General features: G+C 44.7%; 1 protein-coding gene across 6 annotated transcripts in view; it reads right to left on the bottom strand.

Annotated features, from left to right (window-relative positions):
* bach2b (BTB and CNC homology 1, basic leucine zipper transcription factor 2b) overlaps positions 1 to 26,471 on the bottom strand; it is a 92,434-nt gene that overhangs the window by 8,282 nt on the left and 57,681 nt on the right. For 3 of the 6 annotated variants that reach the window (XM_061753723.1, XM_061753726.1, XM_061753725.1), the window contains 3 exons: positions 23,351 to 24,838; positions 16,941 to 17,147; positions 598 to 11,031 (listed from right to left, as the gene is read on the bottom strand). In XM_061753723.1, the coding sequence (XP_061609707.1) occupies positions 10,546 to 11,031; positions 16,941 to 17,147; positions 23,351 to 24,838 (2,181 nt within the window). In that variant the 3' untranslated portion in view covers positions 598 to 10,545. Of the gene's footprint in view, positions 1 to 597; positions 11,032 to 16,940; positions 17,148 to 23,350; positions 24,839 to 26,471 lie in introns of those variants that run through there. The other 3 variants (XR_009785423.1, XR_009785422.1, XM_061753727.1) reach the window with 1 other exon arrangement.

Here is a 26,471-nt window from a genome sequence, read left to right as displayed (position 1 = left end):
AGCAGAGAATGTTCTTGTGTTTAAGAACAGGCTCAAGACCCAACCTTTTAATTTGGCTGCGGCCTATAGTCCAGTCCTGGTGCAAATGGCTCCCTGCGATGCTGTTTCGTCACTCCGCCTCAGGTTATTAGGTCATTACGGTATTCATTTTCAACCTGTGTGTGTGTGTGTGTTTGTGTCGTATGGACAAGCGGCGGGCAGGATCGATTGATTTTGAAATTTGTATAATTCATGTAAAGCGGGCAGCACAGTGGCCGACCGGTTAGCGCATCCGCCTCACAGTTCTGAGGACCCAGGTTTTCTTCGGGTACTCCGGTTTCCTCCCACATCCCCAAAACATGCACGGTAGGTTAATTGAAGACTCTAAACTGTCCGTAGGTATGAATGGTTATTTTTTGTATCTGTGCCTTGCGAATGGTTAGCAAGCCTGCCCCCTGCCCCCAGTTAGCTGGTACAGGCTCCAGCATTCCCGAGACCCCGGTGAGGATAAGCGGTGTACAAAATGGATGGATGGATGGATGTAAAGCGCCTTTGTTTGTTTGTAGCAAAACACAGTTTTCAAAACTAAAAAATGACTTGGGTAATGATGGACAGGTATAAAGTTGTGTAAAAACAGCAGTGATATGCATGTTTATTTCATCAAGCGAAATGGTGTATAGACAAAGGAAAAAGGTACAGTACTGTAATTTATACAACTGCTAATTAAAATGAATTCAATTTTCACAATATATTTACAATGTTGTCAAACTGTGACAGCATTTCGCATTATAAAATGACAAGAATAAGCACATTACAGCCTTTTTAAATGGACACCAGCAACACAAAACTAGAAAAACGCCGTCATTTAAACTACAAGTTATGACAATAAATGATGCACCAAAACCTGCTAGTAAACAATAGTCCCTATCATCGGAGTAAAAACCATGTAGAAAAACACCTGATGCAGTTTGTTGATACAGTCAGTGAGCAGTTATGAGAGGTATGAGTCATTTCACAGGTAGGTCAGTGTGAGAAAGTTGCACTGGTGACTTGGGGGTGGGCTCACTTCGTTTGGATGTGAACTATGGCCTCTGCGAGTTTCTAAGGCATATCCACGTAGCCGACCCCGCTGACCCCTCCCATAAAGACAAGCTCGTCTCTTCACGCCGAAATTGGAAACCAAAGTCAAATTGAATCAAGCAATTCTAAGGTATTGGAAAGCGACTCATGTAAACGTTTCTCTACTTTGCTCAAGAGTCACAGCGTATCCTTCCAACCAGGATTGCAGTTTTAGATTTTGTTTTTGGTTCCTGTATAACCTTTCGAGTTGAAATGGTGAATGGACTCTGCACTTTTATGGCACTTTAGCTACACCATCGCAGCACTTTACAAAGCCAGCGTCTTGCCCAAGGACACTTCAACACGCGGACGGCCGTGACTGGGATTCGAACCGATGACCCTTCGGTCACTGGACGACCCGTGAGAGACGCTTTTTGCAGCCCTTCGTGCAGTTGTTGCATCAAGTTCAGAGACACCAGTTTTTTCGAATTTCAGTGAGATTAAAATCCCGCCCAAAGAAAATTCTCAGAAACAGATCCAAAAACGCTAAAAGTTAATCTAGCTCTATATAAATATATATATATATATATATACCAAAAAAACATTGTGACAATTCTTTGTCACTGTGAGATGCTATCTGAATAATCTACTTCCTGTATGGACAACAAAAATATTGGAATGATCGCCACTGGAGTCAAAGGCAATTGTGACAGTCAGCAACGTCGGAGTATGCGACTAAGATGTCCAAAGGCCAACTTCTCAAGTTTGAACACCTTTCATTTTGAACAACACTTTTGCAGTTTACGATGAGAAAGAAAGTTACGTAATAATTGCAAAAACTGCGCATGCTTATGGAAACCACTTAACACCTGCAGAATCACAAATGCAGCAATCCAAGAATTCGGTGCGTCAATCAATTGAACAAAACCAATGTGTTCTGTGTTCTGGGATTCCGAAAAAAAATGGAGCCGCTTTGAAGAGGGTTAGGACATGGGTTCATAAAATGCTTCTAATATAGACAGCAATGGTCTAATGTGTAAAATCGTGTCAATCCTAAAACTGAAATCTGTCCTATTTTTTATGGATTTTGACTTCTGGCTTAAAAAACAACAACTGGATAAGTAAAGACATTTCAAACAGACCTCATTTGTGGGCAGGGGTGAGCGAGCTTGTTTTTATTTCCAAATACACTGCAGTTGCCCCCCCCCAATAGATTACAAGCAATTTAAAGACTTCGGAATGAACACGAGCAGAATGCATGATATAGACAAAACGATCGGGATACAGTTGAATAACGAATGTGGAGTTTGTATAGTTGTGTACTTCCACCATCTTTGTTGGAAGAGTTTGGTGAAGGCAACTTTTGCGTTCCAGGATGCGACAGGTGGGAATGGGATTATTGACAATGACACTCCAAAAATCTCAAAGCCAAAAAAAGAATGGAAATTACCTGAGCACCTGGAACAGACTGGACAAGACCGGGACCTACTCACGGTAGGGTCCACACTGTGCCTTTCTAACAAGTGTATCTATTCATGACTCTGAAGACAAAGTCTCTAATTACGCATTATATGCTTTGAAGGGTCAGTCAAAAAGTAATCAGCCCAACTTAATTGAACCTACTAATAGTTGGATGAAATCATTGTTTGAAGGTTTATTTAAAAAAACAAACCAAAAAAAGTGTTGTTTAAGCCTGTCCTCTTCCTGCCAGCCATTTTGGAAATGATGTCATTTTTGGAAGAGCGTCAGAAGCCGAGTGCAGACTGCGATTGAATTTCTTGCTTTGGGAGAGGAACCGCAACTTTTTCATAAGGTTGCGAAATGTGTACGCGGAAGCCAGTAATGGCGGTAACGCTGCCGGTGACGTCATAGCTAATCTGACGCGTTACTTTTGATGTTGGAGTACTCAGATTACAGTTGCTTTGATTTAGCTGCCAATAGTTACTGTTTTGGTCACGAGAACCAGATCTGAACATCCCTTTGCATACTACGCTACATACAACTCACGTGTACCCGAGCAGCCAGCGGCGCAAACACACTGCACAGCGACGAGTGATTGGCATACTCCGACTGGAAATACAGTCACTACTTGGAGTTCCTCGAAAGAGGACAATACTAAGGTCCGTTTTACACGATGCGTGCACACACACACACACACACACACAGCTGCCTTCACGGAACCCCCACACAACCGGCAGGGTTGCTACAGTCTGTGTCTTTGTCTTTGTCTGTCTGTCTGTCTCATCCATCAGTTAAGAGTCTACTGAGAATGGTTTCGATTTCGGTGGCTATTTGCCGTGTCAAGTCTGTTGCTCGCTTAATGTGGCTTCATCTACACTCATATTTCAGTTATTTGTTCATGTTGATGACATCATTCTGTAACTTGTGTGGCGTACATTACCAAGTCATGGGTACGGTTACGCTCATGCTTTTTGGGGACTGCGGATAAGTGATATTCCTGCCACTTGACAGCTGCTTTTTTTCTAATTTAGGTACTTTCGAAATCAAGTAATCAGTAAAGTAACGAAGTTACTTTTTCAAGGTAACTGCTGCAACACTGGCGGAAGCTGCCAAGGTGAAGAACAAGAGCCTGCTTTGAGGGACTCCCATGACAAGCAAAGGAGCGGCAGACCATCTTCAGCGGTTCATCCTGGGAATGGTGCCAGGGTCTTAGCACTGATCAGAGACGATCATACAGTCACCTTTGATGACATCAGTCAACCCCATGCACACTTTGCAACCTTTAGAAAAGGTTTATTGGTGGTTCCTCTTCCAAAGCGAGAAATTCAATCACAGCTCCCTGCTTCGAACGGGCATCCAAAAATGATGTCATTTCCAAATTGGCTTGATAGGAAGCGGCCAGGCTTAAACAAAACTTTTTTACAAAAAAAATAAACCTTCAAACAATTATTTTAAACTAATAAAGCCCTATGGGGGGCACAAGCCAGTGCAGACTGTAGGCCGCTCCCAAGCCCGGATAAAGGCAGAGGCTTGCGTCAGGAAGGGCATCCGGCTTCAAACTTTGCCAAAGAAATATGAGCGTTCGTCCAAAGAATTCCATACCGAATTGGTCGAGGCCCGGGTTAACAACGTCCATAAACCTGCAGGGCGCCGGTGGAAATTCAGCGACTGTGGGTCGAAGACGAAGGGGAGGTGGAAAGCGGGTTCTGCGGCAGAAAGAGAAGAGGAAAGCACAAAGCCCAGAATCGAATGTGGGAACTTTGAATGTTGGGACTATGACAGGAAAATCTCGGGAGTTGGTTGACATGATGATTAGGAGAAAGGTTGATATATTGTGTGCCCAGGGGACCAGGTGGAAAGGCAGTAAGGCTCGAAGTTTAGGGGCAGGGTTGAAATTATTTGACCATGGTGTAGATGGGAAGAGAAATGGAGTCGGGGTTGGCTCAAGAATGTCTTGGAGGTGAAAAGAGTATCAGATCGATTGATGAGGCTGAAACTTGAAATTGAGGGTGTTGTGTGTAATGTAATTAGTGGCTATGCCCCCCAGGTGGGGTGTGACCTTGAGGTGAAAGAAGGTAATAGGTGAAGGTAATAGGGGTGATGAAGAAGTGGCGGGTAAGTACGGCATCCAGGAAAGGAACTTGGAGGGACAGATGGTGGTAGACTTTGCAACAAGGATGCAAATGGCTGTAGTGAACACTTTTTTTCCAGAAGAGGCAGGAACACAGGGTGACCTACAAGAGCGGAGGGAGAAGCACACAGGTGGATTACATCTTGTGCAGACGATGTCATCTGAAGGAGGTTACTGACTTTAAGGTAGTGGTAGGGGAGAGTGTGGTTAGACAGCATAGGATGGTGGTGTGTAAAATGACCCTGGTGGTGGGGAGGAAGATTAGGAAGACACAGGCAGAGCAGAGAACCATGTGGTGGAAGTTGAGAAAGGAAGAGTGTTGTGTGGCTTTTCGGGAAGAGCTGAGACAGGCTCTCGGTGGACAGGAGGAGCGGTGGTCCAGAAGACTGGACCAGAAGACTGGACCACTACAGCCAAGGTGATCAGAGAGGCAGGCAGGAGAGTACTTGGTGTATCTTCTGGCAGGAAAGGAGAGAAGGGGACTTGGTGGTGGAACCTCACAGTACAGGAAATCATACAAGGAAAAAGGTTAGCTAAGAAGAAGTGGGACACTGAGAGGACCGAGGAGAGGCGAAAGGAATACATTGAGATGCGACACAGGGCAAAGGTAGCGGTGGCAAAGGCCAAACAAGAGGCATATGATGACATGTATGGCAGGTTGGACACTAAAGAAGGAGAAAAGGATCTATACAGGCTGGCCAGACAGAGGGATAGAGATGGGAAGGATGTGCAGCAGGTTAGGGTGATTAAGGATAGAGATGGAAATATGTTGACTGGTGCCAGCAGTGTGCTAGGTAGATGGAAAGAATACTTTGAGGAGTTGATGAATGAGGAAAATGAGAGAGAAGGAAGAGCAGAGGAGCCAAGTGTGGTGACCAGGAAGTGGCAATGATTAGTAAGGGGGAAGTTAGAAAGGAATTAAAGAGGATGAAAATGGAAAGGCAGTCGGTCCTGATGACATTCCTGTGGAGGTATGGAAGCATCTAGGAGAGGTGGCTGTGGAGTTTTTGACCAGCTTGTTCAACAGAATTCTGGCGGGTGAGAAGATGCCTGAGGAATGGAGGAAAAGTGTGCTGGTGCCCATTTTTAAGAACAAAGGTGATGTGCAGAGCTGTGGCAACTATAGAGGAATAAAGTTGATGAGCCACACAATGAAGTTATGGGAAAGAGTAGTGGAGGCTAGACTCAGGACAGAAGAGAGTATTTGCGAGCAACAGTATGGTTTCATGCCTAGAAAGAGTACCACAGATGCATTATTTGCCTTGAGGATGTTGATGGAAAAGTACAGAGAAGGTCAGAAGGAGCTACATTGTGTCTTTGTAGATCTAGAGAAAGCCTATGACAGAGTACCCAGAGAGTAACTGTGGTACTGCATGCGGAGGTCTGGAGTGGCAGAGAAGTATGTTGGAATAGTACAGGACATGTACGAGGGCAGCAGAACAGCGGTGAGGTGTGCTGGAGGTGTGACAGGAGAATTTAAGGTGGATGTGGGACTGCATCAGGGATCAGCCCTGAGCCCCTTCCTGTTTGCAGTGGTGATGGATAGGCTGACAGATGAGGTTACACTGGAATCCCCGTAGACCATGATGTTTGCAGATGACATTTTGAGCAAGAAGGGAGCAGGTGGAGGAACAGTTAGAAAGGTGGAGGCATGCACTGGAAAGTAGAGGACTAAAGATTAGTCCAAGTAAAACAGAATATATGTGCATGAATGAGAGGGGTGGTGGGGGAAGAATGAGGCTACAGGGAGAAGAGATAGCGAGGGGGGAGGACTTGAATTACTTGGGGTCAACCGTCCAGAGCAATGGGGAGTGGGGTCAGGAAGTGAAGAAACGGGTCCAAGCAGGTTGGAACGGGTGGAGGAAGGTGTCAGGTGTGTTATGTGACAGAAGAGTCTCTGCTAGGATGAAGGGCAAAGTTTAGAAGACAGTGGTGAGGCCGGCCATGATGGACCGATTAGAGACAACAGGAAGCAGAGCTGGAAGTGGCGGAAATCAAGATGTTGAGGTTCGCTCTCGGAGTGACCGGGTTGGATAGGATTAGAAATGAGCTCATCAGAGGGACGGCCGAGGTTCGATGTTTTTGGAGACAAAGACTTGGATGGTTTGGACACGTCCAGAGGAGAGAGAGTGAGTATATTGGTAGAAGGATGATGAGGATGGAGCTGCCAGGCAAGAGAGCGAGAGGAAGACCAAAGAGAAGGTTGATGGATGTCGTGAGGGCTTAGACAGGAGGATGCCGGAGATAGGCTCTCATGGAAAAGGATGACGCCCTGTGGCGACTCCTAACGGGACAAGCCGAAAGGAAAAGAAGAAGAAACAATTAATTCAACTACAAACCATGCAAAATTCAGAAAAAAAAATCAATGAATAGTTGGTTAAATTAAATCGGGCTAAATACTTTTTAACTTCCCCTTATATATCTTTATATTAATATAAAGAAAATATTTTCTATGATGGCAATTTAGTTATAATTTGTCGGTGGGCACTCATTGTTCATAGCACAAATGGAAATGTATGAAAAATATTATATATAATAAAAAAAAAACTAAGAATAATTGGCAATTGGATATTAATAGTTATTCTGCTGAATTTAACATCCAATGCTCTCACTTTGAAATGGTGGCAAAAGATTTGGCCTCCACACGCGTCCATGGATTTTGCAAAAGCTTAGCGATGTTTGTGCATGACAAACTATATATGCTTGTTCACTTGGATTTTTCATGTTTTGATTTCACTACTACAGCTACTAATACCTTGTCTGGATGGTTTTGTCAAGTGGCCAATTCAATTGTAGAAATGATGAAACAATTATGAAACTGGTCTCCTTTGAAATCAATTCATTGCTCTCAAGTCATTTTAAAGACAAAGAAAAATGCGAGACCAACCAGCTCGGCTCAAGCGACCGTCATAACGCATGCATATGAAAATAGGATGCCGAAATATTCGCACAATAAATATGACCACATACGCACTTTTTTTGTTTACATCCCATTAAGAATGATTCAATTCCTGAACAAAGACAAATAATGGGAATGATGGTACTTGGTGACACAAAGAGGTTTGTTGATGCTTTGACAGGTAGTTTAGAAGTGCCTATTTACTGTAAGTGCCCCCATTTCCCCCCAAATTTTGAGATCATCTGAAAGCGAGAGTAAGATCATTCATCACTGAACTGCGAACATGCGTTGAGTGCCGGGGATTGCAAAAAAGTGCCTGCATGATTCGTTTCCTATTTTTGGGAGATGCCTTCTTGCTTGTCAGCGGTGTTTGTTCCATTCATACGAATGAGTATGAGGGCCACACAGCAGAAAAACATGTCAAGTCAAAACAAGAAAAAAAATAAAATAAAATGTAACGTTACAAGAATGAAGTCAAATTAGGTTGAATAACGAAATATTCATTTGAGGGGAAACAAACGTTTTAGAGAATTAAGCTGTAATGAATACACAAAATAATCAAACAAACCCAACAAAAAAGGCGATAGTCTATGTAGTAAGATTTGTAGCATCACATTCAACTTGTCAAGCTAATGATCGTATTTCATTGTTTGTGAAAGTTATACTATCGTCAAACTTGACCAGATCCTCAAGGACTGCAATGGTTATTTTATGCGGATAATATTTGAAGCTTTGTTGTGGCAAAACTTCAGCTTGATTGTGGCCCTAATTACACCTTCATACATTGTGGATTAATGTCATCTGAAACACAAAACACGGTGTACGCAAATAGTTTCGTGAAATACTCGCCAGAAAAAATTAGGAGCCAAAACCTCGTCCCTCAAACCCTCGTAAGCTTTTTTCACTTCAACTACTGAAAAGGTTAGAACTGAATTTACACGTATTGACATGTACATTTATGCTCCCGGTATGCGGATACGTAGCGCTTACATTTTGACATGCTTGTGCCAAGAAATGTCGTTTTGTGTCTGTATGCATGCAAGTGTGTCTGTGAAGCTGATTTCCTGAGAAATGAGAGCACCCACAATTGCTTGTGGTATTCGCTAGAGTGCTGTGAAAAGCTACCGTATTTTTTTTTTTTCGCATTATTTCCCCCCCCCCCCCACTTTAATGATAAGCTCATCAAACAAATGTAAATGTCAGACAAAGATAACCCAAGTAAACCTAAAGTGCGCTTTTTAAATGATTTTATTTATGAAGTCAAACAAACTACTCAAAGCTACTTGACCGTGTGTGAAAAAGTAATTGCGCCTCTTCTAAACCTAACAAGGCATCCAGAAGTTGACTTTTGTCTCATCAGCCCAGAGAATATTCTCCCAAAATTGTTGGGAAATTATTTTTTTGGTTTGTTTGCCAAAGTAAGATAACCCTTTGTTCTTTTTGGCCAGCATTGGTTTTTGCCTTGGAACTCTGCCGTCAATGCTATTGTCGCCCAGTCTTTTTCTTACCGTTGAGTCATGAACACTGACCTTAACTGAGGCAAGGGAGGCCCGCAGTTCTTGAGATGTTGTCCTGGGTTCCTTTGTGACCTCCTGCATGAGCCATTGCTGCGCTCTCGGGGTAATCTTTGGAGGCCGGTTCACCATTGTTCCACGATTTCTCCGTTTGTGGATAATGGCTCTTACTGTGGTTCACTGGAGTCCTAAAGCTGTAGAAATGGCTTTGTAACCCTTTCCTGACTGATAATAGACAATTACTTCCATTTATTTTTTTTTCTGTTCTTGAGTTTCTTTGATTGAGTTTTTCCTTGATTTGGTCAGACAGGTGGTAATTGTGCGATTTCTTGATTGAACAGGTCTGGAGGTCATCGGGCTTGGGTGCGCTCAGTGAAAATGAACTCAGCTTTCTCCAAAATGTGATTAGCTACAGTTAATCGATGATTTAACAAGGGGGGCAATTAGTTTTCCACACAGGGCTTGGAATATTCTTTTCCCTTAATAAATAAAAATCACCATTGGAAAAAATGCATTTGATTTTTACATGGGTGACATTTGTCTGACGATCTTAAGCGGGCAAATACTTTTTCGGAGCACTGTATATGAGACTGCAAATGCAAGGATTTCCCCTCAGCAATAAGATGCCCTCTGTGTATCCTTGGTGGGGAAAAAAAACCTCATCTAAGTCTGCACCTGCACAAAGTCACTGATACAGTCATCATGCTTCACACTATTTACATTTTGTCAAACAAGCACAAAGTTAACATCCAAACAATGAAAGGTATTGCTGGTTAGAGAGAGAAAATATGTATCTGCCAGCAAAAACTTTCCGTTGAGAGCTCAAGAAGGCAAAAAAGGAATGTTACAGCCTGTACAGAAATACAAATACAAGACATTTTTGCATAACCATTTTACAGTCTAATTTCATGACAACGTCTGCATGTATAAAATCTGTATTCTCATTTTTCATGAATTATGTGAAACATTCAGTATTTCTTTCCTGAGATTTGAATAGATGTAGATGAAAAGGTCACTGACAGCAAAAAGCGCGAGAAAAAAGAGAGCCGGAGAGAGGTAGTGAAGACAGATGGAGCCAGATTGGTAGAAAGAAGAAGGGGAACATGTATAAAAGACAACCAAAATGGATATTCTCCTAAAATAGAGAGACCTTTTTTCCCCAATGAGGTTCCTCCTTGTGCCATGGATGACGTGTGAAGACATGAACGCACCTCCACTCTAAAGTTGCTGCTGGGGCCATCGAGCACCATTGTAAAGGTTTAGTGAGAAGCTCCCACCTTCGGAGAGAGGAGGTTCACCTTGTGAACGGCTAAGTCCTACTATTAACAACAACTTTAGTGTCAGCTGTTCACGAAAAAGAAAAATATAAATACAAATACGGACATATATCGTTTTGAAGGGAACACTGGTAGAAGCTGGGTATCAACAACCCTGACCGAAGGTTTGTTAAGAGTATAATTAAATAAGAATAATTCAACAAAAACATTCAAAACAAAATACTATTACTTCGTACAGTCCTTCCGTGGCTGCTCATCAGTTGTACATTTTTCTGTCATTTCCTGGCAGAAATCAACCGTCACTGTCTGATGACTGTATTTTTCCATGGCCAGCCCTGAATCGGTGTACAAGTTGATGTATTGCCTGTCCATATCTTTGTCTTCCCCGTTTCTCACTGAGTCGATCTCCAAAGGGCCGGGAGAATCAGGAACGTTCCTTTCAGGCGTGGCCGAGTCCAAACAGGCAGTGAGCTTGTTGCTGGTGGTGTTAGGTCTGTTTGAAGGCTTGGGATCGTAGGCGGCGTGATTGCCGGGAGTGGAATTGGTCGGTCGTAGGACTGGGCAGTAGTGGTGCAATGACTGAACCTGTTCAGGGCTTAGCTGGACATCCCTGCACACCTCCTGGGACAGGCAGGAGAAGTTCTCCCATAGTTCTCCCATACAAGCCTTCAGTTGGTTCCTCTCCGTAAGCAGCTTCTCCTTTTCGCACACCTGTATTCGTAGAAATGCACACACACATACTTGACTTTAACTACTGTAAGGGCTTGAACGGACTCAGATTTTTTGTACTTGATGTAAATATGGTGAAAGTCCACCGATTGATATTGATTCATTGATGACGTAACTGATATTTTTCTCAACTCGCTGTGTGCATCAATATAAACAAACAAACAAACAAACAAATCGCTGTGCCAAGGCTTCCTCACTCAATCTCACCCTGTGTCTACTCCAATATGGCTCCAATGTCCTTAACGCGTTATTAGGATTCCCAATATTATTGGCTCCAGGACACGCGCCGCTACACTCCATGGGACTCTACTTCAACCTAGAACACCTCAACAGCGCAGGGAGCTTCGTGAGGATCTTGTTCGTGGACATGAGTTCAGCGTTCAACACCATCATCCCTGAACTCCTTTCCTCCACGCTCAGCGTCTCTTTGCAGACGACACCGCTGTCATCGGCCTCATCAAAGACGGTGACGAGTCTGCAAATCGACAGGAAGCGGAGCGGCTGGAGCGGTGGAGCACCCGACACAACGTGGAGCTGAACACGCTCAAGACTGTAGATTGTGGACTTCAGGAGGCATCCTTCGCCACAGCTGCCCCTCACGCTGTCCAGCTGCCTTGTGTCAACCGTCGAGACCTTCAAGTTCCTGGGAATTACAGTCTCTCAGGACCTGAAGTGGGAGACCAACATCAACTCCGTCCTTAAAAAAGGCCCAGCAGAGGATGCACTTCCTGCGGCTTCTGAGGAACAGGAGCTGCTGAGGCAGTTCTACACAGCACTCATCGAATCAGTCCTGTGTTCTTCCATCACAGTCTGGTTTGGTGCTGCTACAAAAAAGGACAAACTCCGACTGCAACGGACAATCAAAACTGCTGAAAGGGTTGTCGGTACCCCCCTACCCACGCTTGAGGACTTGCACGCTGCCAGAACTAAGACAAGAGCGTGCAAAATCCTCTCGGACCCTCCACATCCCGGTCACCGGCTCTTCCGGCTCCTTCCCTCAGGTAGGCGCTACCGACAATTTGCAAACTAGAACTAGCAGACATTCCAACAGCTTCTTCCCTCTTGCCATCAACTTCTTAAACAGCTTTTTTGTCTTGAGTTTGTTGTCACATTTCTGTGGGGCCAATTATACATTACTCGTGCACGCACTGTAATTATCTCGCCACGCTGCCCCATTTGCATATCTGTTGTTGACCAATACTGGCCACTCATGCCAGAGTAGCATCTGCTCCACTTGCACACTGACTGAGGAGTCTCTGCAACATTTGCACAATCAACACTGTCCCAGACTATCGTGCTACTCATCACTTTAAACCGCATACACTCCTTGAAGTCTCAGCGCCCTTTGCGCAATGGTCATTGCACCGGACTATTGCAATATTAGTCATTCCAACTGCTCTAAGTGCTAGAGGACTCTGCATCTTTTTGCACAATTGTCAAAAAATTGCTCAGTGACTCAATGTTTTTCTCAATGTCTTTATGTCTCCAAAGTGTTCTCTGTCAATTGACCTGTCTGTTGCCGTACTAGAGTGGCTCCAACTACCGGAGACAAATTCCTTGTGTTTTTATTTTGGACATACTTGGCAAAATAACGATGATTCTGACTCAAGAGTGTCACAGGAACCCTGTTGCACCCCTTGCAGTTTGCCTATCGAGCAAACAGGTCTGTGGATGATGCAGTCAACACGGGACTGCACTTCATTCTGGAACACCTCGACGGCGCAGGGACCTACGGGAGGATCCTGTTGGTGGACTTCAGCTCTGCGTTCAACATAGAGCAGGCCGAGAAACAGGTGGTTCGTGAGCGTTTTAGAATGGCTGTTTATTCTGTAAGTCCAAGGCTAGCTAACTCGCGCTATGGCGGACACTAACAGCATCCGTAGTTCATTAGGAAGAACAAATCATCATACTAGACCTATTGATCCATTACTGACCGTTGTACTGTAGACTGTGTTATCAACTTATGTACTACTGTGAGATGAATAGGTCTGGAAAGAATGTATTCGTTAATCGAATCAATTTGCAAAAAATAACCCTGGGGGCTGGCACATCTGTGCTGGTCTCCGGTCTGGTTGCCCCCCTTCTATGCCCTGCCGGTCCTCCAGTTTTAACGCATCGTACACATGTCATTGGGGGGAGGGCAGTGTCAGGCTGGGGAGGACTCTTGGCCAGGTGTTCAGAGACTCCGGCCTGCTCTCTGGCCCGCCATGCCTTTCCCACAAGTATTTTTAAGGCACCACATACATCCGCACATCCTTTGGGGAGGTGGTTGGCCTGGGTGGGGGTGACAGTTGCGGTTCATCATTGCCCTAAAGTTATGCAAGATTCATTCAACACATTGTGGCAGATGATTGACAAGAGCTACCGCTAACCAGCAGCTAAGCTCATACGAATATCAGTTGGGGTATCAAGGGGCGAGTCCGAGCACCAGTGAGGAGTTTTTCCTCATTTTTCCTCTATTAGACTTACCTGCGAAGTTGTGAAGTTCTTTGAGACGCTTTAGTGACTAAGGGCTACAGAAATAAACTTGACTTCAGGTGTACATGTGAGTGTGAATGGTCATCTGGAAGCTGGGATAGGGTGCAGCTTCCCCAAGACCCCCATGAAAAGAAGCGGTATAAAATGGAATGATAAACGGATGATGACAATCAAAAACAATACTTTACATTCCATTTATATACAATTTAGTGCTCACGTTTAATATAGTGCGAATTTATCTCTCAACATAAATTATGATTCTTTGCGAAAAATGTACATTTAGCACATCGAATGTCACTTATTGGCAATTAGATGCTGCTGTGGAACAAATGTAACATGAACATACATGCTCATGAGATGTAACCTCATGATTTAGTTTCAGTCTTTTACACAAATATCTAGTTTATGATAGACTTGCCAGATACCACGCTGAAATAGTTTTCTTCTCATATAGGCTACAGTATGAATGATGATGAATGATGTTGCAAAATTCCAGGTAGTATGAGCTAGTTACTAATGAGTCCCTGAAAATGGACAAATTCTTCATAAAATTACTGGAATAAAAATGCCATATTTCTGTGCAACCTTTAACACTGTACAAACACTGTTGGACTGTGCAGTTAACACGATTGGTGGAATTATTCATCGATTTGCAACCCCAATTCCAATGACGTTGGGACGTGGTGTTAAACATAAATAAAAACAGAATACAATGATTTGCAAATCATGTTCGACCTATATTTAACTGAATACACTACAAAGACAAGATATTTAATCTTCAAACTGATCAACTTGATTGTTTTGAGCAAATAATCGTTAATTTTGAATTCGATGGCTGCAACACGTTCCAAAAAAGCTGGGACAGGGTCATGCTTACCACTGTGTTACATCACCATTTCTTTGAACAACATTCAATAAACGTTTGGGAACTGAGGACACGAATTGTTGAAGCTTTGTAGGCGGAATTCTTTCCCATTCTTGCTTCATGTACAGCTTCAGCTGTTCAACAGTCCGGGGTCTCCGTTGTTGTATTGTACGCTTCATAATGCGCCACACATTTTCAATGGGAGACAGGTGTGGACTGCAGGCAGGCCAGTCTGGTACCCGCACTCTTTTACTACGAAGCCACGCTGTTGTAACACGTGCAGAATGTGGTTTGGCATTGTCTTTCTGAAATAAGCGGGGGCGTCCATGAAAAAGACGTTGCTTGGATGGCAGCATATGTTTCTCCAAAACCTGTATGTACCTTTCAGCATTAATGGTGCCTTCACAGATGTGTAAGTCACCCATGCCATTGGCACTAACACAGCCCCATACCATCACAGATGCTGGCCTTTGAACTCTCCGTCCATAACAGTCCGGATGGTTCTTTTCCTCTTTGGCCCGGCGGACACAACGTCCACGATTTCCAAAAAGAATTTAAAATGTGGACTCGTCGGACCACGGAACACTTTTCCACTTTGAATCAGTCCATCTATATCCTGCCACTTCCATGCAGTGATTTCTCCAGATTCTCTGAACCTTTTGATGATGATATGGACCGGAGATGATGAAATCCCTAAATTCCTCGCAATTGTACATTGAGGAACATTGTCCTTAAACTGTTGGACTATTTTCTCACGCACTTGTTGACAAAGAGGTGAACCTCGCCCCATCTTTGCCTGAGAATGACTGAGCAATTCAGGGAAGCAATCGTGGCAGCCACCTGTTCCCAATGAGCCGGTTCACCTGTGGGATGTTCCAAACACGTGTTGGATGAGCATTCCTCAACTTTCTCCGTCTTTCTTGCCACCTGTCCCAGCTTTTTTGGAACGTGTTGCAGCCATGAAATTCTAAGTGAATGATTATTTGCGAAAAACAATCAAGTTGATCAGTTTGAACATGACATATCTTGTCTTTGCAGTGTATTCAATTAAGTATAGATTGAACATGATTTGCAAATCATTGTATTCTTTAACACAACGTCCCAACTTCATTGGAATTGGGGTTGTACATTGTTTCGAGTCTCAGAAAGTTGTCCCTCAATATCATCCATCCATCCATTTTCTGAGCCGCTTCTCCTCACTAGGGTCGCGGGCGTGCTGGAGCCTATCCCAGCTGTCATCGGGCAGGAGGCGGGGTACACCCTGAACTGGTTGCCAGCCAATCGCAGGGCACATAGAAACAAACAACCATTTGCACTCACAGTCATGCCTATGGGCAATTTAGAGTTTCCGATTAATGCATGTTTTTGGGATGTGGGAGGAAACCGGAGTGCCCGGAGAAAACCCACGCAGGCACGGGGAGAACATGCAAACTCCACACAGGCGGGGACGGGGATTGAACCCCGCACCTCAGAACTGTGAGGCTGACGCTCTAACCAGTCGGCCACCGTGCCGCCCCCTCAATATCAATAAATATCAAAACCATAATAATAGCAATAGAGATAATAACTCAAAGCATCAAGTTGACTGTCCTAATTAACAATTAAAAGGGCACTTCTCATCAGTTGTACCCCCGTGCCCTTCAAGTACTGCCTTGTATAGTAGGACACGTGGATTTATGTGTGTTCTTCTCCAGCTGTCTGCGTGCGGAGATGACTTGGTCACTCGAACGAGGAAGTGCGATGAGACCGTGCGGCCGCATTCCCTCAAGTTTTTCCAAGGCTTCGGTAATCTTCCTAATCCCGACAACGATCTGATTAATATACATTTTTTTTTTCTTCTGTGATTCTGTATGTGTAAATGGATCTATTTACACAAACACCGCCGCAGTTGTGAAGTATGACGCACTCCGGTCAGCATGTTTCCTTTTGCTTCCAACGCAATTTCAGGAATCTTACTAACTACAAATGCCTCAAGATTTTGAATGTTCAAAAAAAAAAAAAAAAAAAACACCTCCATGCATTAGCTTCCCTTTTAAAGGGAAATGGAGGCGCAGGTTATGCAGATAGGACACCCCGGTCACGAGCCCGTCATTTACAATGAATTCTGTTTCATTAACATAGACACGAGCGTGAAGAAAATTGGCCGCTACGCACGTTTCATAACTCTGACAGTGACGCTGCGTAATTTTGCAGAGTGAGAACATTTCTACGTATTTATTAGTGAATCGGGCCCACTGTCTTTTGCGAAAACCTCCTCAATTGAAAAGTTGCTGGCTGAAGGCAAAAAGTAGGAGCTCTCAATCAATTAGATACGATTCTCTGACGAGAAAAAAACATCTCGGGATTTTTACTTGCACTGGCCAGTATGCCAGTTCAGTTGTTGCCCTGCTCTCCCTGCCAAAACAAAACACTGCTGGAGGAGGAGCCACAAAGCTGTACACGAAAACAGGGCAACTAGAGGGCACAGCGCGCCACGACTTTTTATTCAAAATTAGTGGCAAGATGTGTCATGAAGCGAGAAAGTGTTGGCAGAGATACATGGACTCACCAGTTTTCTGATCTCACACTCCAGATTCAAGATACAGTCGAGTTTTCTTTTGCGGCAGCGTTGTGCAGCGATGCGGTTCTTGCTCCTCCGCCTCACATCATGGATGAACTCGAGCTGCTCTGAGGTCAGTTTGTGCATTTTCACCAACGTTTGGAAGTCATTCCGTGGAAGATTTGTGATTTGATCAACTGGGAAAGGGAGCTTCACCTGGAAAAGTCACACACACACACACGTGTCGGGTATCAGCGGTCATCGGATATCCAAAGTGATAAAACATACATTGGGTATGGAAAGTATACAGACCCCCTTAAAATTTTCACTCTTTGTTATATTGCAGCCATTTGCTAAAATCATTTAAGTTCATTTTCCCCCTCAATAATGTACACGCAGCACCCCCATATTGACAGAAAAGACAAGTGAATTGTTGACATTTTTGCCGATTTATTAAAAAAGAAAAACTGAAATACAACACAGCCATAAGTATTCAGACCCTTTGCTCAGTATTTAGTAGAAGCAGCTACTTTTGAGCTAATACAGTTTTTCACACCTGGATTTGGGAATCCTGTGCCATTCCTTCTTGCAGATCCTCTCCATTTCTTTCAGGTTGGATGGTGAATGTTGGTGGACAGCCATTTTCAAGTCTCTCCAGAGATGCTCTATTGGGTTTAAGTCAGCTGGGCCATTCGACAACAGTCACGGAGTTGTTCTGAAGCCCCTCCTTCGCTATTTTAGCTGCGTGCTTAGGGTCATTGTCTTGTTGGAAGGTGAACCTTCGGCCCAGTCTGATGTCCTGAGCACTCCGGAGAAAGTTTTCGTCCAGGATATCCCTGTACTTGGCCGCATTCATCTTTCCTTCGATTGCAACCGGTCGTCCTGTCCCTGCAGCTAAAAAACACCCCCACAGCATGATGCTGCCACCGCAATGCTTCACTGTTGGGACTGTATTGGACAGGTGATGAGCAGTGCCTGGTTTTCTCCTCATGTACCGCTTAGCATTAAGGCCAAAAAGTTCTATCTTGGTCTCATCAGACCAGAGAATCTTATTTCTCACCATCTTGGAGTCGTTCAGGTGTTTTTTTTTTTAGCAAATTCCATGCGCGCTTTCATGTGTCTTGCACTGAGGAGAGACTTCCGTCGGGCCACTCTGCCATAAAGCCCCGACTGGTGGAGGGCTGCAGTGATGGTTGACTTTCTAGAACTTTCTCCCATCTCCCGACTGCATCGCTGGAGTTCAGAGACAGTGATCTTTGGGTTCTTCTTTCCCTCTCTCACCAAGGCTCTTCTCCCCCGATTGCTCAGTTTGAGCTGACGGCCAGCTATAGAAAGGGTTGTGGTCGTCCCAAACGTCTTCCATTTAAGGATGATGGAGGCCACTGTGCTCTTAGGAACCTTAAGTGCAGCAGAATTTTTTTTGTAACCTTGGCCAGATCTGTGCCTTGCCACAATTCTGTCTCTCAGCTCTTCAGGCAGTTCCTTTGACCTCATGATTCTCATTTCCTCTGACATGCACTGTGAGCTGTAAGGTCTTCTATAGACAGGTGTGTGGCTTTCCTAATCAAGTCCAAGCAGTACATTCAAACACAGCTGGACTTCAATGAAGATGTAGAACCATCCCAAGGATGAGCAGAAGAAATGGACAGGACCAGAGTTCAATATATGAGTGTCACAGCAAAGGGTCGGAATACTGATGGCTGTGTGATATTTCAGTTTCAATCTGTTTCAGTTTTCTTTTTTAATCTGCAAAAGTTTCAACATTTCCGTTTTTTTCTGTCAATATGGGGTGCCGTGTGTACATTAATGAGGAAAAAAATGAACTTCGATGATTTTAGCAAATGGCTCCAATATAACAAAGAGTGAAAAATTAAAGTGGGTCTGAATACTTTCCATACCCACTGTATTTCTAATATGATATGATAAAGATATGATATGATACAATATAATTATGACATTTTTCAGCTTTATACCAGATTTTTGGTAATTTGTTTAGAACTTGTGGAATGTGTAGAGGTCAAGGTGCCGTCAAGTTCTTCCACACTTTATATATGGCCCTTGTTTTGCAAATTGAGGCATAGTAAAATGGCATACCGGTAACTGGAAGCTTCGAATTGTAGAACTTTTTTTTTTTTTTAAACAGTATCGTATGTGGAACTATGACTAACAAGCGGTGCAAATAGTCTCGCATATGGTGACATCATTCAGTATATGCGGAAGAGACTGGACCGTTGAACGTTAGCGGTATTATTAAGTACAGAATGAGCTGGTAAATAATCGCTGGCGACTTAAAACGTGTCCGTGGACCTCACTTGATTTACATCCCCTCAAACGACCGTTCGTTTCCACCCCTGACTCCAACCCCAGTTGTGGTGCGCCAGCCACTAAGTGGAGTTAAAAGAAAATGTAATAACGATTACAATTAGTAATAATAACACATTCAATGAAATGATTTCTACAATCATAAAGAGGTTTGGATGCCCATTGTTGTCATCCACCACACACGTCCGAGGACCTCGTGTTTTTCTGCCTGCATGTGCACCGATCAAATTCACCAAAATTTCAATAGATCCCTGCGCCACAACTTAGAGGCGGTGTTAGGAGGTCTAAGTTTGGACTGAACATACTCTGCACATTTCTATTGCTCACACTGTACACGTAATGCACATTGGGCACATTCACATCTCATTCGGGGTCCCCTGAGAGGCCGGCATGAGGCATGATGAGGCGGATGCCGACCCCAGTACCGGCACATCTGCGCTGGTCTCCGGTCTGGTCGTCCCCCTTCTCTGCCCTGCCGCTCCTCCAGTTTTAATGCATCATACACCTGTCAGTGGGGGGAGGGCAGTGTCCGGCTGGGGAGGACACTTGGCCAGGTGTTCCAGCACTCCGGCCTGCTCTTTGCCCCGCCATACCTTTTCCCCGCAAATTTTTAATGCACCACAAAAGCCTTTGTTTGCAATGACAGGTTCAAGACGCCTCCTGTGTGGAGGAACACGTCGCATGCGTTGCTCTGGTGTGACTTTGGCCCATTCCTCCACACAAGCAGTCTTCAGTTCTTGAAGGTTCCATGGGCTTCTTTTATGGACCTTGAGTTGCAGTTCTTTCCATAGATTTTCGACTGGATTCAAGTCCAGTGCTTGGCTGAGCCATTCGAGCAGCTTTATTTATTTTTTTTGAAACCAATTGAGAGTTTCCCCGGCAGTATGTTTTGGATCATTATCCTGCTGAAATGTCCACCCTCGTTTCATTTTCATCATCCTCGTAGATGGCAGCAGATTTTCGTCAAGAATGTCTCGCTACATTTGCCCATTCCTCCTTCTTTCAATAATGTGAAGTTTACCTGTACCATTTGCTGAAAAGCAGCCCCACACCATCACGTTCTCACCTCCGATCTTCACTGTTGGTATGGTGTTTTTAGGGTGGCGTGCAGTGCCATTTCTCCTCCAAACGTGGTGTGCATTATGGCATCCAAAGAGTTCAATTTTCTTCTCATCCGACCAGACTATATTCTCACAGTATTTAACTGGCTTGTCCGAATGATGTTCAGCAAACTTTAAACAAGCTTTGACATGCATTTTTTTTCCAGCGATGGGGTCTGGCGTGGTGAGTGTACTTACAGGCCATAGCGACGGAGTGCATTACTCACTGTTTCCCTTGTGACAACAGTACCTGCTAATTCCAGGTCTTTTTGAAGCCCTCCACCACAGGCAGTTCTTGGCTTTTGCACAACCCTTCAGATTATTCTTTGCACTCCTCTGTCAGAAATCTTGCGAGGAGCACGTGATCGAGGCAAATTTATGGTGGTATGATTGGCTTTCCACTTACGTATTATAGCCCCAACCGTGCTCACTGGAACATTCAGAAGGTTAGATTTAAGCTTTAGATTTAACCAATGCCATCGTTATGTTTTGCAACAATTAGTTCGCGATGGTGTTGAGACAGCTCTTTGCTCTTACCCATCATGAGATGTGTCTTGGCTCACACATCGGCAATGAGACCTTTTTTGTAGGCCATCAATTAGGACCGAACAAACATATTGATTTGCTCTGAAAAGTGGCTTGATTGCTGTTTGATGAGTGAAAGATTTTAGGTGTTGTCTTTTTGCACCTCCCTTTCTTCATGTGTTCAATACTTTTTCCCTGTGTCATTTCACATGTTTACACACAACCTAATTTCAGAGCTCATTTGTTCTACTTTCATTGTATGTATGGATTACTTGGGTTGTTCCCAACGTGGTGACATTTTCAGGTCAATAGCACCTTTGGAAGTATATTTAGTGAGAAAAATGGTGACGTTAAATACTTATTTCAGCCGCTGTACATTTGCACATCCTTTGGTGAGTGGGGGTGACGGTTGCGGGCCGTCATTGCTCTCGACGGGCGCTTAACATGGGCTTGTTTTTGGCCGGCTGTGACCTTTTTCAAGTGGCAGCTGGCTCCTGCGCTGGGCCCTGTCGGTGGGTGGGCCTCCATGCTCTCCGGGGTTGGCGATGGCGGTGGAATTCGCGTGGGGGGCGGTGGTCCGATGCCTACTCCCCTCCCTTTGGGACCGGTCGGGGCACTTCGGTTGGGCTCGGGGGAGCGGGTGGCGTCCCCCTGGCTGTTTCCCCCGCGGGATGGGCTCGCTGGCTTGGCCCCCGCTTGTGGGTAGAGGAGACCCTCCTTCCTCAATGTGCCAGCTCAGCAACTCCGTACATCAGTTGATGCGTGTGATATGGTGTTCATTTACTAATAGACACGCTATAGGCTGTAATTGACCACTGATAATAACAGCTTATATTAAGATATCAACTTTCAGTTTACGGTCTATATATTTGACCAGAAGTAACAGTTCCAACTTGACAAATTCACAGCGTACGGACTTCACTCCGGTGGCCTGGAAGTGCAAAACAATATAACATATAATTGTGAAACTCATTTCCAAAAAACGAAACACTTCTACATTTCAGAAAACAAACGTCTTAACGTCTCATCTTACATTCAATCAAAATGCACAGAAGCTCTCCCCTGCGGTGAAAATACATTTCCGTCCGGGATTGCGAGCTATGCCGCCGCATCACCTCGGCTCAAGCCATGTAAATAGTATATAAAGCATCAAATTATATTCATAATGTATAATGAATGTGCCCATGGATGGAAAAGCGAAGTTGTGACCAGAATGTACGTTCAAATGAACGGAGCCGGCGATCTTCCTTTCAAATATCGACACTTTCCCTTGAATTCTCGCCAAAATCTTCTCTCTTTAGCAACCTGCTTCTTCCTTTACGCTGAATCTATCTTTTTATGGTTGCAGAAATGTGATCAAGTACAATATATTGTATGGACAGCATCAAACGCCTACACGGGCTCGCTGTTCAGGGCGTCTGGAAGCAGTAGAGCGTGTTCTACCGGGATACGGCGGCCAATCATTAGTGCCACGGCGCGTGTCCCGGAGCCAATAATATTAGAGCAGGGCGTGTCCTGCACTGCATCGTTTTGCACTTCCAGGCCACCGTACTTCATGACTATGTACTGCATTTTTTGAACGATTAGCCACAATTGTTGGACAGCTACACTAAGTCACATTCAGGAGCTACGTAGCTAATGTAGCGCTACAAGTAATGTCGCTTCTGAGTATACTGTGACGTCGGCTTCCCATATAGTTAAACTCTAGCCTGTAATCACTCAATCAATGCAGTATTTGATTGTCGTGAAGCCGTTGGCTGCGAATGTCCTCGTGTGGAATTGGGTTCGCTAAACACACGAGGTGAACGTGACCAATAAGCCGATACCTTTTCCTCCACGGAGAGACAACGAGACAACCGCCTTTTACAACAGCACAGAACTCCAAGCCCAGTGGCAAAAATGCAATTTTACAGTAGAAAACAAAAACAAAACTGCACCTCTCTCTCTGTATCAATCTCTCTTTCTTTCTGTCTGTCTTTGCCTCTCTCTTTTGCGCTCTCTGTCTATTCCTCTATTTGCGTCACTCTCCGTGTCGCTCCTTTTCTACTCGGTAACCCAACCGGTTGAGGCGCGCCGAGTCTCGGGTTTGCTCGAGGTTTCTTTCCCCCCCTTGAACTCGATCGCTCGCTTGCTCGTGTGGAGTTCAGTTGAATGTTTTAATGAGTGAGGAGTGGAGTCTTAGACCTGCTCCGTGTGGAGACTGTGCTGAGACAACTTCTGTTGTGATTGGGCGCAGGACAAATAAAACTGAATTGAGTTGCCGCTTCTCACATGTACAGTATGCTGTATCAATGAAAAGGACAGAGCAAACATGTGTCAAAGCAGCACAACAATCTCTGCAAATACACGGGTAATCAATATATCGATGAATGAAATTCATTGAATTTCTTGAATTGCTATACGTGAGGTAGCCTCCTCTAGTGTGTCAAATACGCGATGTTTTGAAGACTCCGAATGCAGATTTGCACTCACCTCTGGGCCACGCTCTTGTGCAGTGCAGGACTCACTGTCTCCCTCTGAAAAGGAACCTGACTCATCGCTGGAATTTGTGCCATAGGACTGTTCACATTTGATCTTGGGTTGCCCCTGGTTAAAAAGGACATCCCCTACGCTTTGGTCCTGCTGGTCCACATTGAGGCAGCGGGCCATGTTGGAGCAAGGTGAGGACGAAAACTCAAACTGAGGCAGGCTGCATGGCGAACCTCCACTGCCATCCTCTGCATACGAGTATGAGGAACAGGAGCTGGATGTCCTGGTGCGTGTCTCACAAGGCGGTGAGCGTGGGCACACTTTTATGGGAACCGGGCAGCTGGTGTTCGGCCGCGGGCGGCACAGCAGTTGGGGATCAGCGGAGGCGGCGCTGGGAGAATCGCCCTGGGAGGTCGGAAGCGACTGACTGGCTGCAGGACGCATTCCCTTTGGCGAGTGCTCAGCGAGCTCCATCTCAAAAGAATTCCCACCAGGGTAGGAATGCGCCGGTGTTACGAGACGATTGCAGGCTCCTGAGGAAAATATGACACTTTGTCGATCAAGCTCGACTTCCTGTTTGCAGATTTCATCACAGGACGTGGACTTGAGGGACAGACCTGCAGTGAAATTGTCTTTGTTCTTGGGGGATATTAAAGAGAAACTGAACTCCCCAGCGAAAGCTCTGAAGTCTTTTTTGTGATCTCCCTGAGAGTTACCCTTGTCCTGGGGGCAGACAAGCCTGTTGGCAAAGAGCTGCTGTGATGTCATGGGTGGATTGGGGAGGTCCACTCCTTTTTGAAATAAGGCTTGGACGCAGGAAGCCGACTTGGTTCTCTTGATTATTTCTGTAGACATGGGATTATCCATCTCCATTGCTGACTCACTGTCCTTATCCCCGATGTCCTGCTCATCCCCCGAGAGGCACAATGAGATGGCCTCTTCCTCTGCTTGTGGTTCAACTTTGATCTGTGCCAAAGACATCCTGTCCTGACCTGACACTCCCCCACTAATGCTGCTCTCTTTTGTTGTGCTAGCAAAACCTGAGGTACTGGTGTGTGAAGAGAAATCATTATTGTGCTTGTTGCAAGCCAACTGGTATTTCCTGTACTTAGGACATCTCGGCAGGTCTGATCCTCGACGTCGATCGAAGTCCAATCGGCCGTCTGTGAAGTTACTTGGTAAAGTCATCGCTAGCCGATCCTCGCCAGGGCATTGCAAGGAGGCGAGACCACCGGCGCGTCGTATCCTCGGGGAGGAGGGCCTTTCGGCTACCGACTGCATGCTTTCATTCTCGGAGTTGATGCCTTCAGCCGCCACATTGCTCTCCTCACTAAGCAGCTGAGCTTCGAGAAAACGAAAGCATGAATCCTCTAGGTTGTGCATGCGCAGGAATTCGGCACAGCGGATGACCTCTTGAATGTTTTCTTTGCTGAGTAACAGCTTGGCCGTGTAGGCAAACTGCAACAATGGGGCGAATCCTCTCGCAGTGACCTGCAAAATAACAGGGAAATTGTCAGGATTACCATCACAGCATTGTCATTGTTTGGAGTACTTGGGTGTGGTGACAGAAGCAGACAGTCCTAACGGCCATTAAAAGATGGTGTAAGCGGTCATTTGATCTTCATAAAACTGTCAATTCAAGCAGTCGACAGCAGCTAATCACTGCTGGCTGTTGTTTAACCTCTAACTTCTTTATACAGCATCGTTATGGAGACGTTATTTACAGAGAATAGCATATTAATCCAAGTTAGCAACCTGTTTAGGAGTTCTGATCCACTTGGCATCTCATTTGATACACTTCAATGCACTCTTTGTTTACAGATGTTTTGTATGGCTCTATACTCTAATTTATTAGGCCAGACAACGCCTTGTGTGTCAGTCAGTACCTTGTGTCCTCAGGTCAAGCGTCTGTAAAGCCTAAGGGTTTGCAAGACTGCAGCTTATCTCTGTTGTTACCATGTAGAAAGAGGCCTTCCCATTTACACCTAACACCAGTTAATTAGGTAAACCCCAGAGCCGGCGGAATTCTACGCTGCTGGCTTCTTCTTTTAACCATGTGAGAGGAAGGGTATGGTGCAGCCTCTCACCATGACCCAATGACTTTGTTGCGATTATTCCTCGACTCCAATTCAGTAGATTCCCAGCGGTTTCTGATCGCGTGAGAAATGCATGACCCGTGGCATTTTGAAATCAACATCAACACGCTCAAAAAGACATAGGTGCAATAGTGACGGTGGCAGCGGCTCAGTTGGTAGAGTGTGTGGTTCACTGACTGAAGGGTAAGTGCTTCCCACAGGCCACTGTCAATTGCCTGACCTGATTAACTCATTCAGTGCAGTTGACACTGGAATCAACTTGTCAAGTGGAATCAATACATTCCCGACTGTTGACAAGTTCTCTCGTCAAATCCGTTTTTTTTTTCCACTGGATTGATTGGCCGGCGAAGAGTCTGATCTAAAAACTGCACTGTCATTTTCAACATGGGTTTCATTTGCTTTAGAACGAAAACCGCCAGCAGAGGGAGGCGACGCAACATTTTAGATTTGACAAACTGCCCTCTCAGCCTCGACTGTATGCACACCAACGTTTGCGGGCCAAAAATGGCGGCGCGCATTTTTACACTCGAAGAGATAAAGTGCAGAGTATGTATTGTAGTAGTTATCACAATTGCGTGTTCGTGTCAGAAATATGTATAACTGACATCTTGTATGACGAGGACCACGTCAACAGCCAGGAAACAACACGAAGCGTCATGACTGACATGGATTCCGGGGAGTTTGCGTCACTCGCAGCATTATACAGCTAAATACATGATTATTTGCCAATCAAAAGCCATTCCTAAATGTTGTTTTAGCTAGATTCATACTATGAAAACACTTTCAGATGTCCGAGGTGTGACAAAAAGCAAAAGAAATATGCAAGCATCAAAGTTACTGTTGCATAAATTCTGCTTTTCACAAAAAAAGCCAATTATCTCTATATTCTGTGGGACATGACCCCAAAAAGAAAAAAAGAAAAAAGAAAAAGCACGTAACTATATAACGGAAAAATGGAGGCTGCTGAAAGGAGAGAGTCCATCCTTTCGTTTGGTACAGAGGGGATGTACATAATCACAGAACACAAT

This window comes from Phyllopteryx taeniolatus, chromosome 18, assembly GCF_024500385.1.
Source record: "Phyllopteryx taeniolatus isolate TA_2022b chromosome 18, UOR_Ptae_1.2, whole genome shotgun sequence".
NCBI classification, from domain to species: Eukaryota; Metazoa; Chordata; class Actinopteri; order Syngnathiformes; family Syngnathidae; genus Phyllopteryx; species Phyllopteryx taeniolatus.
The sequence above is the reverse complement of the archived record's forward strand: the minus strand, read 5'-3'. Positions and strand labels throughout refer to the sequence as shown.